The following is a 20,972-nucleotide window of genomic DNA, read 5'->3' as shown; positions in this document are numbered from 1 at the left end:
ATAAAAATAAATTTTTTTTTTTGGCTTATCAAAAGAGATAATTTATTCAATATATATATATATATATATATATAATCCTCTTCTTTTCATACTTTTTTTCTTTTCTTTTGGGGATGTTGAAAAAAAATATAATTTCTTCAATAAATATTTTTTTTTGGTTTTTCATGTCAAAAAGATAATTTTTTTAATGGTTGTTTTTTATTTTTTTGGTCCAGTAAAAAGAGTCAATTTATTCAACATAAATTTTTATTTCTTGGTCCGTAAAAAAAAATAAAAAATAAAAAATAAAAAAATAAAAATTATTCAATTATTCAATTAATTTTTTGTCTTGTCAAAAGAGACCTAAAATAATAAAGATTAGACATAAGGAGAAGGAGAAGAAATCTAAAAGGACAATTTTGTCATTTTAAAAGTAATAATTATTTACTTGTAAAATTAGGGTTAAAATTATCATTTCATTTAAGATTGTTGTATAAATTAGACCAAAAGTTGTAACACAATCTGGTGGTACTTTTTTACATTTTCAAATAAAATTGAGATATTTAAGGGATAGAATCATAGAAGTGAACGTGTGAGTTTTTTCTTTTCTTTTTTTGTTAATGTCAGATCTATTTTAGATGAGAGTAGAATAAAAGTTTTTCTAATTTAAGTAATTAGATTACATAGATTATTGCAAAAAGAAAAATAAACAAAAATAAGAACTTTGAATTGTCAATTTTTAAAAATACCCAAAGAGAATACTCTAATTATTAAAAAAAAATTATCAGGACTGTGTAGCTCTAGTGGTTACCTATTCACCTTACAATGTAAAAAATTGAGGGTTCAAGTCTCCATAATAGTACAGGTAGATGTGTGATTGTATTTCTTGACATAAAAATATATATATATAAATAATTTCTAAAATAGTCTAGGCCATTTGTTGTGATGGGAAATTAATAGTATATCCATTTGTCAAACAACATTGTTAGTCACAAGTGACTATATTTTAGTTAGTTTTCTAACTCCAAACTAACAGAAGGGATTAAATATTGTAAAAATTCAAGGAGTATTTTTTTTTTTTCAAAATTTAAATTTCAAAGGATATGTTTAGGGAAAAAAAAAAAAAAAAAAGTTTTGAGGTGATTTTTTGCATTTTCCCCCTTAAATTAATATTAAATTTACATGTTTTACCCTTTGGTGGCATTATATTACTGATAGACTCGTTAATAGATTTGGATCAAATCAACTTTATTCGATAAGAAATATTTGATATTTGTCTTCCAATCCAATTTGATTTTCTAATAATATTGGATATTACTGTATATATATATATATATTTTGTTAAATAAAATAAATTTTGAAAAAGACAGGGATTAAAAAAAAAAAAACAAGAAAGAAAAGCAAAAACGGATTTATAATTATTTTTTTGAAAAACCACCAAAGCCGCGGTCCTGTGGAGGCTTCAAGTCCCAGAAGGGACAAACTACGGGACAAGTAGGTTTGTGTTTGTATTTCTTGACAATATATTTTTTTTTAAATAAAAAAATAAGAGAGATGAAGAACGGAAAGAAATTGGGAAAAATTTAGATACTTAAGAGTTACAAACACACAGACTTTACTGTTTTGGTATTTTTTTTTTTTTTTGTGAAGTTAGCATGTTTTATTTACTTCATTAGCTTGTTTAACCTACATATTATTGAAGACTAATAATATTAATAAGAAATTCTCTTATGACAAAAAATTAGAGAAAAGAAAATTCGATAATAATAACAATAATAAATATATAATTAAATAAAGTGCAGGTTCAAGGGATCAAGTTACCAATCCCCAGCTCAACAGCCTAAGGGTTTAAGTTTTCAACTCCAGATCTCCAAATACCATTTGCTAAGATCATGTCCAACACAAGAACCTAAAATACATCATTCAAGCATACAGAATTCATAACAGACACAATACCACTACAGAAGCTGATAATGTTCAATATTACTATTATTTTTTCCACAATTTCTTCAAATAGAAGTTATTAGGAAGCAGCTCGCAGTTTCATGACATCAACTAGAAGCAGCAGCTTCTTCCAGTAATTGTTTCACCTTCGTAATATAATCACTCATTGCTTCCTCTTTCGATTTTCCTGCCATTAGGGTAATAAAATCATAATGAGCAGCCTCTTAAACTCGACCAAATAAAAGATCAATTTTTTATGTCCGCGTCTCCATAGATCAGCATATCAGATAGACAATTATTCAAATAATTAATATGTCCGAGTACCTTCAACAGCCTTCCACGCATCCCATTTAGCCCTGTCCCTCATGTTGAACATACCAGGACGACCTGCAAATCATAAGCAATAACGAAAGGTAAGATTCAACTGAAAAGCAATAACAAACTGTTCTTCCTTGTAGAAGTGTATTTAATGGGAGCAAAGTACGAACTGGTGTCCACAGGTCCAACAGTGGCTTGCTTGTACAGTCCATACAAAATAAGCTTGTTTTCGTTGCTAGTATTCTCAGGCAGGGTCATAGCTTTCTGAGCATGTTCCTCAAATTCCTCCTACACAGGTCATAAAATGATATTGATATCTTAGTGGCATATCTGAAACTGTAGGAACTAAAAATACATACAATGTTTATATACAAAGCATCAAGGATCAATATGAGATAACTGAACCTCAAAAAAGTGTGTCCCCAACCAAGAAAATTGATATTCAGTACATACTCTAGCTGCTAAAAGCTAGTCTCTTCTAGTCCATGGGCAGACAATCCTATTCCAGAATCAGTATTCTCGAGCAAGGACCTAAAACCTAACTGCAGAATTATGTCTCTCTCATTGCAGCCACTCACACCCAACTTTAAGCCAAAAAAGCTATTTTGAATAGCACAAGTTAATTCAGCCAAAATGAAAACCAAATTATTGGTAACCTAACATGTTTCCGTGGATCCAAGAAACCGAACATCATGTAATAGGAATTCCAAAATATTACTGAATTGCCTCAAACAAGATATGCCCAAATTTGTAAACTGTGAACTTGGAAATGATGAAAGGATCGTTTTATTAATGAGTTTATTAAAAGCACATATTATTACAGACTTCCAGTTTCAACTATGAAAGTAGAAAAAAAGAAAGAAAGAAAGAAAGGGCAAAAAATAAAAAATAAAAATAAAAATAAATAAATAGAACACGGATTATCAAGGTGTTTAGATTCTATGGCTTCTAGAATGATAAACGAGTTTGTTAAGCTGGATACCATGGAAAATATCCTATCAAAGGAGCCTCAACAATTTAGCAGTGAAAAAACAATAAGAAAATTTTGCGGAAGGATAAGCAGATCAAAGAACCAAAAGATTAATTTATGATTGCCACAAAATGTTTATAATCTTGCGTTATGCATATAGGTACACAAGTTCCAAGACAAGGGAAGTTTTTGTTCTAGAATACCATGTTTTTCCTATTTTAAAAAAAAAAGGAAATGACCATAACAAATCAACAACTCATCAGAAATAGGATGATGCACTTAGTCAAATGCTATTATGCTTTTACATTCTTTGCTCTGACAATAGTAAATTTTCATAATTATAATTTATATGTTCAGTATTTGTTTTCATTATTCATCTATTGGTTAAAAGAAAAACACTTACACTAGGAATGATTCAAATTCCAACTATATTATCTATATAAGCATGCATATGCCTTCTACCACATTTATGGTATGTGGCAATTCACTTCTTCGTTCCCATTCCATGTACCATAATGGTCGGCCAGGTAGAATATTGAAAGATAAGGTCCAATGAATGCCAAAGGAGATAGATTGAAATTTATGATGAGCTAAGACAAGAATTTGTAGTAGAAAAAATGTCAAAACAACGAAATTGAGGGGAAAAGTCTCTAGAATGCAATTTTCATAATTATTAAGGTTAGAAATGCCAGCAAAAAGGACGCAGGATGATGATCACAGATCATATGTCACAATGAGACGGATCCACAATCATCATCATCATCCTTGCCTTTCTCCCATACAAAGGGGGTCGGCCACATGGATCCTCTTTTTCTGCTATTTTCTATTATAAGCCATATCTCCTACTAGATTTACTTTTTAAAAATCATTTCACAATCAAAAGGACTAATCACGTGTGTTCCCTGCACCCACTATCACCTAGTACAGACCCAGTGTGGATGGCAATGGGGCATCCGTGATATACAAATGCATACTTATACACATATATATGCAAACATAAGTATAAACATCGGCCAAGCCACAAGGAAAGAGATAGATGAGCAAACTAACTACATGATATTATAAAAAAAAAAAAACAACCAGAACAAGACAGATCCGTTAAAAGAACAAAATGAACAATAGAGATTTAAAAAAACAAAAAAATCAGAACAAGACATATCAGTTAAAAATAAAAAAACAAACTATGACATTTTCTCCACAGATTCAATTGTGGATCATAATCAGCCCAAAAAAAAACCTTAGAGATTGGACAGGAAAAGACTCATTTTCCCACAAATCAATGTTATACAATGAGATCAATCACCCAGATCTGAAATACAACTACTATTGTTATTTTAACAGAGACAATCAAATCTAAAACAAAGAAAAAAGAATAACACCATTTTGATTTCAATTTTAAACACAAAAAAAAACATGTTAATAAGGAAACAAGAGATTACAAAAAAAAAAAATATATATACTTGCGTCAAATCGATTTGTAACGAGTGATATGGAACACTAAACAAGCAAATCCAAACGTTAATATTGAATGATTTAATTTGAATTGCATACTAATCAAACCTTCAAACCCATCTTCTCTTCTCTGAATCCTCCGATCTGCTTCGCTCTCTATACCACGGCAAAGTGTACTGCGGAATAGACGTGAATGTGATAGTTAAATATACAGTCCAATAGCCTGTGGGGAACGGAATTTTTAAAGAAATACAATTAGTGAACCATAAATACAAATTTTTTTTTATTTATTTCAAAAATACATTTACATATACGTGTCAATAAATATGCACATATTATATACTTGTATATTATTTGTTTAAGTTTAATATATTAGTTATTATTTTTATACTTCTTTTTTTTTTTTCATTCATTTTCCAAATATTAAATCAAATTAAAGAATGGTGAAATGAATTCCTGGTTGTAAAAAGTGCAATTAGACATTTATAGAGCTGTATATCTATTTGTTTAGATATATATATATTTTAATCTCACCTATTAATATATAATTTTAGCGAGGTATATAGTGCATTAATATGATACTAGTATTATTGAGCCATTTTTAAATTTAAAACTAGACAGCTTTCATACATTTGCAATTGATTTTAGCCATTTTGGAACTTTTCTAATTTTATGTGATTTTCTATACAGTCGGATTGAATTAATGCCTTGTTAAAAAAAAGAAGCTCCCCCCCTACTTGGACACACACAAACATACACACAGTTCACAAATTAAAGTGTTCAAGAACACCCAACCAATAAAGAAGATGCACACACACTACATAGATCAACTGATCCAAGTACTATATAATAGTATTCTCTCAGAATTTTTGATTTGACACAGCGAATATGTATGAATAAAAGGGGTGTGTGACGAATTGACACATCATAATGTTACACGTACTGAGTTAATGGTAATAAATATTGCTCGCTTCTGTAACCGAAAAAACCAGTAGCCGTTCAATAATTCAACTCAGTCGTTGGAACACATTAAAGAAAGAAATTTTTGGTAGCACTCTCTTTTTTATTTTGTCCTGTAATAAAATAAATAAATAAATAAAAGAGTGTTGCTATTCCAATACTAGTGATAGATTAGGAAAAAGGCCCCTTTTTTTTTTTTTTCAAAAAAAGGGTCCATTTCCAAAAACTTCCCAAACTCAGCACAGGACAATGTAATGGCCTCTACACCTACCATCTTAATATGTATGTACAGAATTAACAAGAATTAAACACAGACCAAACCACTACAGCCCTGGGTCTGGACCATATGGTGAGGGGGTTTGTAACCACCATATCATTTCATAGAATTTTGAAAATTTTCTATGATGTTCTCAACCAATCCAAAACTCAACAGAGCTTACCATTTGAGATCTACTACACAGAATCATGTTTTGCTTCGACCATTACTTCGTTTAAATTACAAGCTACAATATGGAATCATGTTTTACATCATCTCTCATTATCTCAATACATTTCAATTTTTATTTCTTCAATGTAGATCATATTATCCTCCTTACTGTATCATATTCTTAAAATTAAAGAAAAAATAAATACACAAACCGAAATTCAGAAGAAAAAAAAAAAAGATGATACGATATACCTTTTGGGTACTTAGCCATATTATCCTCTTTACTCTATCAAATTCTTACAATTAGGTAAAATAAAGAAATACATAAGCCGAAAAAATAAAAAAACTAATACACGAGAACAATATACCTTTAGGTTTCAGCACCTCTTCTGTAACATATTGGAGAAAATGAATGTGAACAAGGCACTCAGGAGAGCTATAACAAAAAGGATATACCTTTTGAACACGGATGTTACCAACAATGTTTTCAGTATTCCTTCAGCAACATATTAATCATATTACAATGCAGCGGCAAAAAATTGCAGATCCAATTTGAAGGGAAAAGATGTCAAGTACAGAGGAAATCTTCTATTCAATGCTGAAAGGCATACCTTTTTTATTTTTTATTATTATTATTATTTTTTTCGAATGGCAAAGCGAACAAGCACCCCCATATTTTGCCCCCACCAAGGTCGACACTCAACCTCCCCTTAGGGGAGGGAGAGCTTATACCATTTAGGATAGAGCCTATTGGTTGAAAGGCATACTTAGCCATCTATGGACTTTTACTTTCAAAAAATAGCTGTATTCTGACCATTGGCATATGTTGAAACAGAAGCTTCATCCCTTTTAAGGACTTCTTCAGGCAACCTGACCCTAAAGACGGCATAGTGATGATTTAAGCTTTTCTCCCCTTGTAATCTGTAAACACTTCCCAATGCACCAGCATTTGGGTTTGGGAAAGCATAAAAGATACGCCTGATTCTTTGATGGACAAGTGCCATAGCACACCTTCACTCAGAAATATAAGAGAGACGTTAGAAAATTGGAGATCACTTGCAAATTTAGAATAATGAAACAAAGAGAAAGAATCACTTAAATTTTAGAATAATCAAACACACACACACACATAGAATGTTCATTGACACTTAAGTAATTGCATCTACATCTTCTTCATTGGAATGTTCATTGACCTGTATGTTTTTATTAAAAATTGAAGTTTCATGTGGAAGTTGTTCCCATTAACTTGTCCAGATGAAGGGAACAGGTATCATTTTAGTTTTTCAAAAATTATACCCCGATGCAGCAAATAAGGTGATTCATAACAATAAAGCAAGTGAAAAGAATAATTAGTTTCACTTTGCAGTGCCCATTACGCTATACAGAGAATATCTGAATAAGGTGATTCAAACCAATAAAGCAAGTAAAAAGATGGATTGAATAATTTAATAGACCCCTAATGTCAATCAGGGTTCAACAAGGATGATGCATTGGTTGCCGGATCTTCCTTGGATGGCTAACACACTTATGGAGGAGAGTCAGGAGACTAGGGATAAAAATGAAAACTAAGACATGCCAGCAACAAACAGATACAAACCTGAACATTCTAACCCTACATTACTGCACGCACATGTTCCCAGTCACGCACGCTTGCAAAAGAGACCGGGGAGAAAAACAGAGATCAATGGCAATTCAAATAATTACTATCCTTTAAATTCTTTTCACACATGAATCCTGATGATTATCAAGACATTTATGTGCTTTACTGTATGCATGCATGCACCCAACAAAACTACATAAAAGTAAACTCATCACATTGAAGTCCCTGATACCAAAACATATGTATGTATTAAATTCTTACTTCAAAAATCATCCAACCCATGAGCTAAATTTTCAACCAACCAACCACTTGCTACTAATGGCCTCTAAATGCATTATTATTTCCCAAGCTTGGAATCTACCAGTTAAAATAAGGAGAAAAAAAAAAAAAAAAAATGAAAATTAGAAGAAGGTTATTAAAAATGTTTAAAAAGATTCCTCATAAACAATAAAATAATATAACAAAATGGATGAAGATGGTAATTCAGGTTTGAGGGCTTACATTGGACATGGTTCCCAAACAAGGTAGATGTCATAACCAGTACACAGATAAGGTCTGGCTATCTTGGACGAAAAACCTTCTGTATCCACATTTTCTTCATCCTCAACCTGAAACAGGACAATTGAATACTGTCATTTCAATTTTTAAGCTCCACTATTTTGCCAAGAGAAACTTTTTTTTTTTTTTTTCCTAGTTGGTACTCACACACACTTGTCTCTTCTGAGACTTGAACCCCTGACCTCCCTTTGGAAAGTAAGAGGCTGATACCGCTAGGCCACTGGCCCGTTGGTTCCAAGAGAAACTTTAAGAAATCTGTTTGAATGGTTTAACAGAATAGTCCACAAAAACACAACTAAATATCAACGTTTGATCAAATGGATGAATGAAGCACCAGAAGATCAGATTAGGAGATTAAAATCTGGGTTGAATTTGAGTCAAATTTCTCTGTAAATATAGCAATAAGTTTGAGAAAAAGCCTAAAGTTGCTTTCTTTCTTTCTCTCCTTCCTTTTTTGCAACACAGAACATTATTCTAATGGGCCTGAGTTGGCTCCAACTTAGTAGGCTATCCAAAAATGTTTCTCTACCAGTCAGACCCCTTCAGTGTTTTCCTTAGATAAGATCAGCATAACAAAATCATCCGGTAGGAGAAGAGAGGATGTAGCTCACATTTGCATGATTGGGCTTCTGTCTTTTTGCCGGAGAGCCTGCCGGAGAAGACAAGTGATCCACTTGAAATGACTTATCTCCAATATGTTCCAAACCCGGGAAAAGGCGTCTATCCCTCGCAGCAGAATATTCAATAGCTATAATAGCAGCATGTCGTAAAGGGTGCCTGTAACAAGAATCTAAATGTAATTGTTGCTCAGCCCACTGCCAAGGATATAAACAAGATACACTGGTGTACAACTGTTCACGTCCCTCTGATAAACAATTTGAGAGCAGAGTATTATGGCTTGCTACTCCATTGGAAACCGGACAAGAAGTAAAGACTTCTGGCTTTTCAAGGCAGCTTGTTTCCACAATGGTCTTGTTCATAGGAGTATTCCAAGAATGGATTTGATCGCGTGCACTTGCAATTACCCCCTTAACTGAAGGATCAACTATAACTGCAGCATTGCCGACCTGCAAAGAAAGAACAAGGGAGGTTAAGAATCACCTGTGTAAGTCTCCACTGCATTTGAATGAATGATAAGAAGTTGTAAATTCCCTAAATTAGCTTATATGAGTATCAAGTCTAAGGATAAAGATAAGTTATCCAGAAGAACAAGGAGAAAAATAATCTTTGGAGTTCCCAGCTCTACAAAAATCTGGTGGTGAGACCCACATATAGCCCACTTAGAGTATTCTCAAAAGGCAAACCAATAACAAAATCATATGAAGGTATGTTTTGTTCCAACTGTATGCTTCAATAAAGCATAAAAAGGCAATCTAGCCTTAAAAAACATAAGGTGGCAAAGCCCTACTTACAATCCAATCTAACAAAAAGCTGCCTAATAGGAGTTGGTTTGGCCAAATTACTCACAAAATAGAGCATTAGGAAAATCACATACTCGTAAAAGTAATTCAAGCATGAGTTTTAGTTCACCTAACAGAAACTAATAACAAAATAATGTTGGCAACGATACAAAATCAATAACTTTGATATTGTGGACATGCTCAAATTGGCCCAAACCTCTACCTGAACAACGAAGCAAATCTTTTAGTGGACCAAAAAAATTGTTTATTGCAGAAACACACTATAAAAATATCACCTAAAAATATCACCTGACAATCACCAGATTTTGCCAAGTCAATAGAAAACATCATGAAGCTTAAAATTGATTGGGAGTCCTCTTCATTGAATCCGGTAATCCCGTCAATGTTGCTGCAATTGAACGCAGATGAAAGAAGTCAAAAATAAGGATTTCTATAAATCACAAAATTATTTTGTTCAATAATTTCAAGGACAACTCTATCTACGCCATGTTTAGTGCCTTATGTTTACACAGCCGGTCCAAAGCCTGAAAAAAGGATTGTTGTGTTAAGACAAAAAATTAGGAGACTTAAATATACCCTTCTAATTACTTGTAATTGAGTTATCAGCAAGGAGCCTTATTGTGATTGATCAAGATTGACTGAATTTTCTCAAAAGTCATTCATTATTGATTCTACTTCAAAGGAGCATTGGATCACTAAAAAGATGGTAGATTGTTTAAGGAGCAATCGTGTTTGATTTCAGCTGCTCATTTGCAAGATTGTGGGAGTGAATCTGAGGTCAGCAATAACTTGGCTCGTGTGTGTTCAGTAGATAACCAAGACTAAGTCTGAGATGGTCAGCAACCATGTATTGGCAAAGGTGATCTGAGCACAAGTCTTGAGTCAAAGTTGGTGTACTTTCTTCGAAATGGTGAATTGCTTTGCTCTGGATAAGGTCCCGTGGTTTTTCCTCGCTGAGGTTTTCCACGTAAAAAATCTGGTGTATTTGCTTTATTTGCTCTATTTAATTGTCCGGTTGAATTATGTATGGTTGATTTAGGTAATAAGTGTAAATTAAATAAGAAAAATTAATCAGTCACAAAATTAAGCAAGGAGACCTAATAACCCCCTCTAGGTCTATAAGTATTCACTAGATCACATTATCTCAACTAACCACATTTGCAGAGTGCAACTCTCACTTGTTATCAGAGCCTAGCATCTGGTATTATTGTTTCCTTCAAGTTCTTTACCATATTAACCAGGACAAAGAAGTATGTGATCAGATATTTTGCTGCAAAATATCTGTATTTACCTCATCATTCTAATTTCTGTAAGAACAAAAAGTACCAAAAGTATCATACTTGGCACTTTTCATTTATCATTGAAGACTATTCAAATGTAACTCAGTTTTGAATTTTGCCAAGCAAACATGGAGGTAACATAAAACAAACTACTAGCAAAAGCTAGTATGATGTGATATATCTTACTAGGTAGGCGGATGATATGATATTGGCCACAGCTTGCATTTTTCTTTCCACTCTTCGTTTGATGATGCAGCATATTTGCATACCTAATATTAAGTAAGTTGAATGTAAAATGTTGTCCGCATTAGAACAAAAGACTGTCCAAAAAGACACAAAATTGTAGCATCATAAAAGAATATTAATGATACTAACTATATAAAATTCCTATAATTTTCATATTACAAGAGAAAGAAAAATTATAAAATTATTTTCAATAACAAGCCCTTTCAAAATTTCAACCATCATGAGAGTTCTCTTTACAAAATATCAAGTATTTCATCAGAAACTCAAAGATAAAAAAATTGATTTCAATCAAGAGTCAAGATCAAATTGATGCCATTACCAAATAAGCGTCGAGCAGCTGAGCCATGATCTTAACTTAAAATAGAAGAACCAGGATACCAATCGTAGTCTGATGTTACTTGAAAAGGAAATGCTAATAATGTTAACAAGAATGCCAGCATGTCCAAAAGTCAATCACAGTATGGTTTGTGCAATTCCATTACAGCAAACTAGAAGAACTTTTTTTCTCCTAATAATTAAATGAGAGCATATGACAAGATCTAGGAGCAAGGCCAATCATATATAAAACATAGACTTTGTACCATGCATGGCATGAAGTACGTAAGTTAGCAATACAAAGCTTCAAAGTATATTAAGCATCAAATCTCTCCTAAATGATAGATGGATACATAACGATATAGTTTAATATATCTCCTTAAGTTTTTCAACAGGTAGCCAATTGTCCTCAAAAGGCATCCTCTTTTGCTCCGCACAAATGCATAAATTAAAAATAGAAATCATTCTTTTAAGAAAGAAAAGAGAATTCTATTAAAGATGCTTATGCTATTATTCACCCCAACCAACAATCCTCTGAGAGCTCAAACACATGTCGGAAGATTGGGCTCAGGCAATGAACCTAAAGAGGCCTTCTATAACTCTTGAGCAATTGCATAAGAAATGGAGATTATCTACTAAACTTGTAGCTAATTGGCTTTATCTATGCAGGAAAACCTAGGGTTCTTGATGACTTGAACTCTAGGAATGAACTACGAGGGAAAAGTGAAAGGGAAGCAATTTAATAAATTAATAGATTTCAAGTCTCACATTCAAATCTTAGTAAAATAAAATTACTAGTAAGACTTGGTCTTATTTGGTCAGCCACATGAATTTTCCTTTTCCATTCCTTTCTATTATAATTCATGTCTCCATGTTTCAATCACATTTTCATGCATGCCTAAACCTCTATTACATGCACATATCCTAATTTGATTAAAATTGCTGTTAAGTTCACTTACCTCAACAAGGCTTCTTCACGTGACTTGAACTTCCTGACCTTGAAGCACTCAAGTCCAAACTCACTTTGAAATTTATAGTCCAACATGCAATGACTTTGTAATTTATTTTGACTCAACTGCCCAACACCACATCCATTTTTCAGTATAGTTAGCTACTTGACCCAACTATTGGGTCTAAATCAAACAGCAACTAATCAAGGACAGTCACAATGCTAACCGTCTTTCTAAAATCTAAAATTTTCACAGCCAAACATGCCTTTTGTGATTTGGTAAGGTTCTGTTCTCCCTCACTGCTACTGCAATCGGCCTATCTTCACACCTATTTTGTCTATCCAGTGGTCCTCATTTACAAGTCCAACTATGATGTCTCACACGTCACCAGGGGGGTTGTTGGTACTTGTATGTGTGGGCATCTCCTAACTGTGTAGATGCGTTTTGAAAACCGTGAACACAAAGAGTGTGCAGAGCGGACAATATCTACACAGCGAGGTGGGTTGTAACAGCCCATCCACCACATGGTATAATATTGTCCGCTTTGGGTCCGAGCCTGTACGATTTTGTTCTTGGACTTTATCCTAAAAAGTCTCATACCATTTGGAGATTACCAATCTAATATCGTTCATCCGTAGCCTGCCAGTGCCTCGCATCTGCCCACAAAGTCGCCACAATCCACCCCCTAAGAGGCCCGACTTCCCCATGGCACACTTTCGATTAGGTCAAGCTCTGATACCATTTATTTTTTTTGATAAGTAAGAATTTTATAAAAAAGCGCTCACAGGGGAGCGAAACCCAAGAAAACAAGAAGAAAAAACCACAAAGAGCCTCAAGCCTTCAAAGAGGCCAAAAACATAACAATCTCCTCAACAAAACGATAATCTCTCCCTGAGACCCAACAAAAGAGAGTAGAAATAATAGAAAACTTAAGCATAGAAATGGGTTTCTCCTTGCCATCGAAGTATCTTCGATTCCTCTCGAACCAAATGCACCACCAAACACAAAGAGGGGTAGCCCTCCAAGCATCCCAGATGAGCGCCCCAACAGAGACACCTCTCCAAGCCTCAATCAACCCTCTAGAGGAGCAGGGCATAACCCAGGGAACCCCAAACAACCCAATCATCAAATCCCAACAATCTCTGGTCAAACTGCAGTGCAACAGAAGGTGATCCACTATCTCCTCATCGCAACGACACAAGTAACAGCGATTGATAACCACCTGCATTCTTCTCCTCAAATTATCTTGGGTTAAAATCCTACCCAAGACAGATGTCCAAGCAAAAAAAGCCACCTTAAGGGGAGCCTTGGAACGCCAAACAGCCTTCCAAGGGAAAGTGCCACCCTCCCCATCAGAAAGGCACCTGAAAAAGGATCTCACCTCGAAACGACCCTGAGAGTGTGGACTCCAAAGCCAACAATCAGCCTCCTCATGAGAGATCACCTGACGATACAGTAACTCCAAAAAACGAGTGACCTCCTCAATTTCCCAGTCCTGAAAATACCTCCTAAACTGAACGTCCCAAGTTAGTTTTCCGTTATCAAGGTGATAACAGTCAACCACCAAGGCCTGCCTGTCAGAAGCAATCCTGTAAAGCCGAAGGAAAGAAAGAGCAAAGGGAAGATCCCCACACCAAAGGTCCTCCCAAAATCTGATCCTCCTACTATCCCTGATCCTAAAGCGAACATGATTACGAAAAACGTCCCATCCCTTTCGAATGCAAGTCCAAACCCCCACACCCCTAGGATCACGCCCCTCGAGAGAACACCACCCACCACTGATTTCCCCAAACTTGCTGGCAATAACTTTCCTCCAAAGCCAAAGTCTCTCAACCCCAAATCTCTAAAGCCATTTCCCAAGAAGAGCCTTATTGAAAGGCAACAACCTTCGAATCCCTAATCCTCCACTCCGAAGGGGACGACACACTTGCTCCCATCGAACCAGATGATATTTGAACTCCTCTCCTCTCCCTCCCCAAAGAAAATTCCGCTGCAAACTCTCAATTCTCTCCGCCATCGAAGAAGGAATCTGAAAAAGGGAGATAAAATAGGTGGGAAGGCAAGAGAGAGTGCTCTTGATCAGAGTGACCCGCCCCCCTTTGGAAAGGTACTGCTTCTTCCAACCTGCCAGCCTCTTCTCAAATCTATCCACCACCGGATCCCAACTTATATGATATTGTCCGCTTTGAGCCCAAGCTCGCACGGTTTTGTTCTTAGGTTTTACCCCAAAATGTCTCATACCATTTGGAGATGGAACTAGTACATATAAGCACTTAATCTTCACCTTACCCAGGCGATATCGGATTGTGCACCTGTAGCGTGCCAGTGCTCAGTAGCCTTTACCTTACCCAGACAATGTGGGATTATGCACCCGTAACCTGCCAACACAGTAGTCTGCCAGTGCCTCACACCCGCCCACCTATTTTGAAAAACTTTAGGCAAAAAATATGCAAAGCGGATAATATCTAAACAATGAGGCAGGTCTTGACAATAACACACCTTATCTTCCTCTTCACCTGGCTCTATGTACCTCCTGCCCCTACTACTTCAGATTTAGATGTTAAAATTTTCCCAACTAGGAATCTCGATCAATCGCATCCCTGCACCAATCAATTTCATCAACAAAATTGAACCTCCCACTCCCTCACTTAGATTTGAACTAATCAGAAATTTTCTCTAGTTTGACATTCTATCATCTGCTCAATACGCCAACTATCACCCCGCACCCCACCCCACCCCCCCAAAAAAAAAAGTTCCAACATGCAAATGTGGTGATGATCTCAGTCCTACATCCAAATTTTCATTATGCTTGGTCTCTTGTTTGAAATGACACTTCTCTGGCCAAAAATCACCAATCTAGAAACATCAGCAATAAGTATCACTAGGTTATTTTCCACCAAACCCTTCTCAGCCTCCTCTTGCAACTAAGATTCAAACAAAACAATGCTCCATTAAGCTCCATCGCCTTCCTACTGGTACTTTCCATCTCCAGTTCACATAATATTGCACTTTTGTCCTCTTAGGCCATCAGACGTCCACATCCACAGAAGTCTTCTTACCAACCACCTGCATGTGAAGATGATTCTGTCCTTACAAGACTTGTAAGCAACCATGAAGTCATACCATTCCAAGCAAGCAAACTTCTCAACGTTAAGGGAAAGCTACAGCAAAGTTACAATTTCTGGTACGTATAAGAAATTCCTCCCATCCCACTTTCTCCCTATCTTATGAAGGCCTCCAAGTGTCCAGAATGACCCAATAATGACTGACTAACCCCACCCTGCATCACTGCAGGGATTGACATGAAGCCACACCTCTCCTCCTTTATTTAATACATAAACCATCCACCCACCAACTTGTATTTAACTGCAAGCTATGGCCAAATGAACCACATTGTTAACCATTCAAATGAAACCTTGACTGGCTAGGAACGTGGAAGCTCTCTCCATAACATAAACACAAGAAGACAAAAAAGTAGCATGCAGAGCAAGTATTAATTAGAACACATAAATAGCATAAATCTACCGAACCAAAGAAAGAACTCTCTTTACCACCATCCAATTTTCATCCTGAAAGGGCCCATTACACCTATGAGGCCTGAAAATGTCTGTACTAATACTTGCACCTTTCAATGCCAATTATAATTACACACATCTCAATATTGGTAATAGCTTTTTTTCGATAAGTAATACTGGTAATAGCTTTAACAAACTTATTAGTAAAACTAAATAATAAAAATTCCTACTCATCAATCCAGCGAGATAATTTAACTAGAGATGTCCTTAAAATAAAAATCAAAGGGCAAATTTGTTTGTTATCCTGGCCATTGGACTGAAAAATAGAAAAGAAAAAACAAAAAAAGAAAAGGATGTACAATTTATTTATGGGGAATGATTCATTGTCATATAATACAATAGTTTTTTGATAAGTCATACAATAAAATAATATACAAGACAAAAGGATGACCCACTTGCGTGATGAAAACATTCAACTGGTAGGAATTGATCAGCTTGACTACGTCATCTGGCATGCTGTCCCGTTGATTGTCACTTTCAGAAGTGAGACATAAGATTACTGATAACTGCGTTTTTCCTGTCAAATAATCCAACTATCACCACTATATTTGGGAGTCAATGGAATTATAAAATCTCAGCAAACAAAGGGCAGAAACATACAGAATTGTTTTTAAAAGAGTGTTTTACTTTTTCCCCATAGCAAATCAGTGGAAAGCCAAACTGCAGAGTTCCTAAAAAAATTAGAAATGATCTACCAACATGAAATAAATCTAGAACAAGTAATAAATTACTCTTCCCAAGACTTGAAAGAGAGAAAGGAATGATGCGCTTTTACTGGTTAATAATATATTTATCACTTTCACTTATATATATATATATATATATATATATATATATATATTTATCACTTTCAACAAATCTCTTGACAGCAAACTAAAATTGAAATAAATCATAGCAAGCATTCCTTGTTTTAACAAAGGGCATCATATTATTTTTGCTAGATTCAGAAAATAACAGATATCTGCCAATTTGGCACAAGAACATAAAAGAAGTATAGTATTGAGAATATCTTTAACTACCAACTTACATCCGAGCGATGATAGTAATATCTCCAAATTTTGAAAGCACACTATTTATGCATTTGTATCCTTCATTGCTACAAAGCCCAGGAAACTCTTTGCCCTCAAGTCTTTATTTATTTATTTATTTTATTGTGTATTCTTCATAGATTGCATTGGGAAATTCATAACCTTAATGAAGAAACTAAATAAAAAAAATTTCAAATTTTACTTAATACCTTTACAACTGAAAATATAGCTGCATTGAACTATTGAAGCAATAAATACTTGAGGTAATTCAAAGGAACTATAAGAATAAGACTACTTCAGGACAAAAATGTAAAAGTAATTATGAAAAAAAAAAAAAAAAGTAAGTAAAAAAATATGAAACCACTTCCAGTTTGCATGGATAGCACCACCACTATAAAAGGCCCACTCAAAAGAAAAGATTAATGACATATCTAGATGGCCATGGTTATTTTGCCTTGGCTCCCTCTTTTATTGGGTTCTTATGTTCACATGTATTTTTATTTAAGTATTCATGGAAAAGTCTATGCTGTTCTTGTAAGTACATCTGTGAGCTTTGGGTCATCAAGATCTGGTAACTGAGAGGGACACAAACAGACTAGTTGAAGAATTTGCTATAAAATGTGACTAACACACTGGTTGTCATCTTGATGATTCCATCAAACTACTGCCCCAATATAATTCTATTTAATGTCCAATAACTGATCAATAATGTTATATATATATATATATATATATTTGGTTGGCAGGGAATGGCATTTTAGAGAGGACTAAAAGAAATAATACCGGTAGAATAACAAGGCATCCTTAACCAGCAAAACAAAATAACAAGAAAGAACAGCAGCCTCCTAACTATTTACTGTGAGTGTGTTGGGGAAGGGAACATTCTTTAACAGAATATGGGTATAGCCTCCTCTTTCAACAAAGAAATCATCCTTCTGCTTCTGCAGATCTGAGAGTCCGGAAACTCCACCCTAAGGAACAAGCCAAAATCCAGTAAAACTTCTCCTCCTAGACCACCAGTAAGATGGATTCCTTTTAAGGGTAATGCTAGGGGGAGTGGAATACCAAACTTTTCTTCCTTCTTTTTTATCCTCATACCAAACTTAAACATGGGAGCGAAGTTAGTAAGGAAAGGCATAACATGTGGTTCACTGAGGCTATGTTAGAGCCAAATGAAAAAATAGGAATCATGCAGCCAAACCCTTACCAAGATAAATTTCTTCCTAAAAAGAAAAAAGGTAAGAAAAAGTTACATAGATCAAATTGCAATCTACAAAAAGTTAAAAACACTACATATGATCCTACATGGTTAGACATTTCAGAAGCTTGTGAAAAACAGTTTACTTTTTAACCATGTGCCAGGTTTGACTCTGCAATTTTTATTTTAGAAATTCAACATATATTTGGTAGGAAACTCGTTAATGCACTTAAAAGAATTTAATCAATGATTGTAATTGAGAACTAAATGGCCATATGCCTAATGCACATCTTAGTGTATTAATGAAACAGAATTACTACACATAGAAGACCAAACAGATGGAAGAAAAGGGATCACTTCAAATTTAATAGCAGACCAAGGAAACCTATAAGGATTTAAGACCAAAGGATAAATTGGTGATCACTCAAATATTATTTCTGGTTAAAAGCAGTTGTGATACTGGTGATCCCTTCAAATTTAATATATTACAGCCAATCAAAGACTAAGAGAACCTATATACACTATTATTTAATGGAATCCAAAATCCTGATACGTCTAACAAGATCTCTCTATTTTGTGCAGCACATAGAATTTGTTTAATATGTTACAATAAGTTAACACGTAATGATGAATTTGACATCACACAAATACTCATAATTGGATTTCAATATTAAAATATATATATATATATATATATATATATATATATATATATATATATATATAATTATGCAAATCACTTGTTTAAATAAGATAACAGATCTTGCTCTCATGTTGCCATTTCAAGTCTTCTTAGTTTCAGGTGGTATGTAACTTCTAGAACAATCTACTCGATCATCATAAATAAGTTTTTATGTGCATGTGCAGGTTTGTGTGTATGAGAAGAGAAAGAGAAGGATGTCACCCCCAACATTTCACCCCTTTAAGGAAAATGCATGTAACTCAATCTGGCCAATGAAACGCACCAAAGCATTAAGGAGTTTAAAAATCTCTATCCATCTTCCCAAGTAGTCTATGGACCTTTAGTTGTAGAAGGCAAGGTCTTTAAAGATAGTTTGTATACCACCCTACAAGAATACAAGGTACAAGACAAGGCTTCAAAAAATGTCACAACAATGTGGACAAATTTATCAACTTGTTGCCTCTATGCAAGCCGTCTTTGTCCCAAGCAGTTGTCTGATTTTAATGGTCTCCAATTAGAAGAGAAAGGGAAGCTCCTTGGAATTTAAACATTGGGACATATGTCAAGTTTGAAGAATGATTTTTTTAATCTTAAACAGATTGTAATCCACTCCAGTCCAATCTGATAATGGAACAACGTATTGAATATATCAGCGACTAACATCTCTCACACATACCATGTAAAAATGGTGTCAGCTTATAATTGTTCCTCTTCCCGAGCTTTATCTTTCAGATCCATCTAGGTTATATTCAAATTCCTTTCAATTTAACAGCCAAAATAAAATTCCCATTAACTTAGCTATCTAGGTTTTCCATTTTATTTCTCATACTCTCAAACTGCATTAAAATTTTATTCTAGATTCTGATATATGCTAGAAAACCATTGGAACTTATAGACTATAACCCATACACCAAAGGTGGAGATGATATCAGGTGCTAGAACATGTTATTAGTTGAATAATTTCAAACTTCGAAATGATATCGAGTTTTGGGTAACAGAAATGTGATTTATATGTATCTGTAAATTATACTACACATAATGCATACATAAGCAAGAGAGGATGCGAGACAAAAACGCACCCACCTCCTTGGAGACACTTTTTGCGCACCCGCTTCACATGGCGAAGATTTTCTAGAGGACAGATTTGATTTAACTTCCTAAAAAAAATTTAAATTCAAAACAGTAATTATAAAGAAAATAGACAAAGTAAAGAAAGAAACATACGGAGTAATATTTTAGTCATTATTTAGCAATACAATCAAAGTTGATTAAAGCTAAAATGAGTATGAGAAGAAACTAAAACGAACCTTACGAGAGTGTTAGCAATTTTTGGTTCAATATCACAGGCAAAGACATCCACTGTTTCCACAACATAAAGACAGATAGGTATCAATTTCATACCGCAGATATAATACTACTACAATCCCCATTCCCCACTGAAGGTTAAGTTCATAAAATACATGTGTGTGTGTGTGTGTGTAGAGAAAGAGAGAGACTGCGTGTGTGTGTTCAAAGAGAGAGAGATGGAGATTTAGTGAGTTACCGGTGGATTGGTGGTGCAGCGAGTCAGGTGGGTTGTCTGGGATGTGAATGATTTCCCAATCAGTATTATTCATCACATTCATTGGCTGAGTTGGGGGTGTCAAAAACTGCTGAGAAATTTCAGGGCTTTATAAGTTGGGAATAGGGATTTTGGCTATTTCACATAAATTAATCACATTGTTACAAGTGCGTTTGTTTTCTTGTTCTTGGTACATTGGGCCTAGGCAAGGCCTCTCTACTCGTGGGCCCAAATCCATAGATAAATCTCTATTTATTCTTTGGTGGTGTCTATTCTTTATCTTGATTGTGCTTTGCTTTTGTTTATGTTACCACCAATTTTAGATAATCGAATGTTTACTTGGTGGGAAAAAAAATAAATGTTTACTTGGTGGGAAAAAAATAAAAAGTGTTGAAAATTAAGATCTGTGTTAGAATAAGTAAAATTCATTTAAAGTTTGGGGGAAGAAATCAAGTATTTTTTATTATTTTATCATGTTTATGTGATTTAACAACTAAAAAATAAGGGG

The 20,972-nt window shown here is 34.5% G+C and overlaps 2 protein-coding genes across 4 annotated transcripts; both read right to left on the bottom strand.

Moving 5' to 3' along the window:
- Positions 1–1,720: 1,720 nt before the first annotated feature.
- Positions 1,721–4,926, bottom strand: LOC132286991 (acyl-CoA-binding protein). Of its 2 annotated transcripts, none has more exons than XM_059789449.1 (4): positions 4,772–4,926; positions 2,412–2,529; positions 2,248–2,310; positions 1,721–2,110 (listed from the first exon to the last, which is right to left on the bottom strand). In XM_059789449.1, the coding sequence occupies exons 1-4, from the start codon at positions 4,781–4,783 to the stop codon at positions 2,031–2,033; spliced, it is 273 nt and encodes a 90-aa protein (XP_059645432.1). In that variant the 5' UTR covers positions 4,784–4,926; the 3' UTR covers positions 1,721–2,030. The 2 variants fall into 2 exon arrangements, with proteins under 2 accessions (XP_059645432.1, XP_059645433.1); XM_059789450.1 differs by having other exon boundaries at positions 4,763–4,894.
- A 1,561-nt stretch (positions 4,927–6,487) lies between these two features.
- On the bottom strand, positions 6,488–20,601 carry LOC132286990 (tRNA-specific adenosine deaminase TAD3). 2 transcript variants are annotated; one of them, XM_059789447.1, is made up of 10 exons: positions 20,447–20,601; positions 20,211–20,262; positions 19,987–20,060; positions 16,391–16,512; positions 11,096–11,178; positions 9,918–10,017; positions 8,820–9,275; positions 8,152–8,258; positions 7,912–8,007; positions 6,922–7,061 (listed from the first exon to the last, which is right to left on the bottom strand). In XM_059789447.1, the coding sequence occupies exons 1-9, from the start codon at positions 20,526–20,528 to the stop codon at positions 7,944–7,946; spliced, it is 1,140 nt and encodes a 379-aa protein (XP_059645430.1). In that variant the 5' UTR covers positions 20,529–20,601; the 3' UTR covers positions 6,922–7,061; positions 7,912–7,943. The 2 variants fall into 2 exon arrangements, with proteins under 2 accessions (XP_059645429.1, XP_059645430.1); XM_059789446.1 differs by lacking the exon at positions 7,912–8,007 and having other exon boundaries at positions 6,488–7,061.
- Between the last annotated feature and the right edge of the window lie 371 nt (positions 20,602–20,972).

This window comes from Cornus florida, unplaced genomic scaffold (assembly GCF_030987335.1).
Source record: "Cornus florida cultivar Cherokee Brave unplaced genomic scaffold, ASM3098733v1 CherokeeBrave_3.0.0_Hap2_Chr11, whole genome shotgun sequence".
Taxonomy (NCBI): Eukaryota; Viridiplantae; Streptophyta; class Magnoliopsida; order Cornales; family Cornaceae; genus Cornus; species Cornus florida.
Note: the sequence above shows the minus strand (reverse complement) of the source record. Positions and strands in the feature narration are given on the sequence as shown.

What these genes read in the sequence shown, in the direction of transcription:
- LOC132286991 (XM_059789449.1), bottom strand. An exon ending in TGTTGGACCTGTGGACACCA is followed by an intron (nt 2,311 to 2,411) that starts GTTCGTACTTTG and finishes TATGATTTGCAG; the next exon opens with GTCGTCCTGGTATGTTCAAC. An exon ending in TGCGTGGAAGGCTGTTGAAG is followed by an intron (nt 2,111 to 2,247) that starts GTACTCGGACAT and finishes CCCTAATGGCAG; the next exon opens with GAAAATCGAAAGAGGAAGCA.
- LOC132286990 (XM_059789446.1), bottom strand. Translation starts at nt 20,528, where the DNA reads ATGAATGTGATGAATAATACTGATTGGGAAATCATTCACATCCCAGAC. An exon ending in ATTGCTAACACTCTCGTAAG is followed by an intron (nt 20,061 to 20,210) that starts GTTCGTTTTAGT and finishes AATTTTTTTTAG; the next exon opens with GAAGTTAAATCAAATCTGTC. An exon ending in TGAATGTTTTCATCACGCAA is followed by an intron (nt 11,179 to 16,390) that starts GTGGGTCATCCT and finishes ACTTAATATTAG; the next exon opens with GTATGCAAATATGCTGCATC.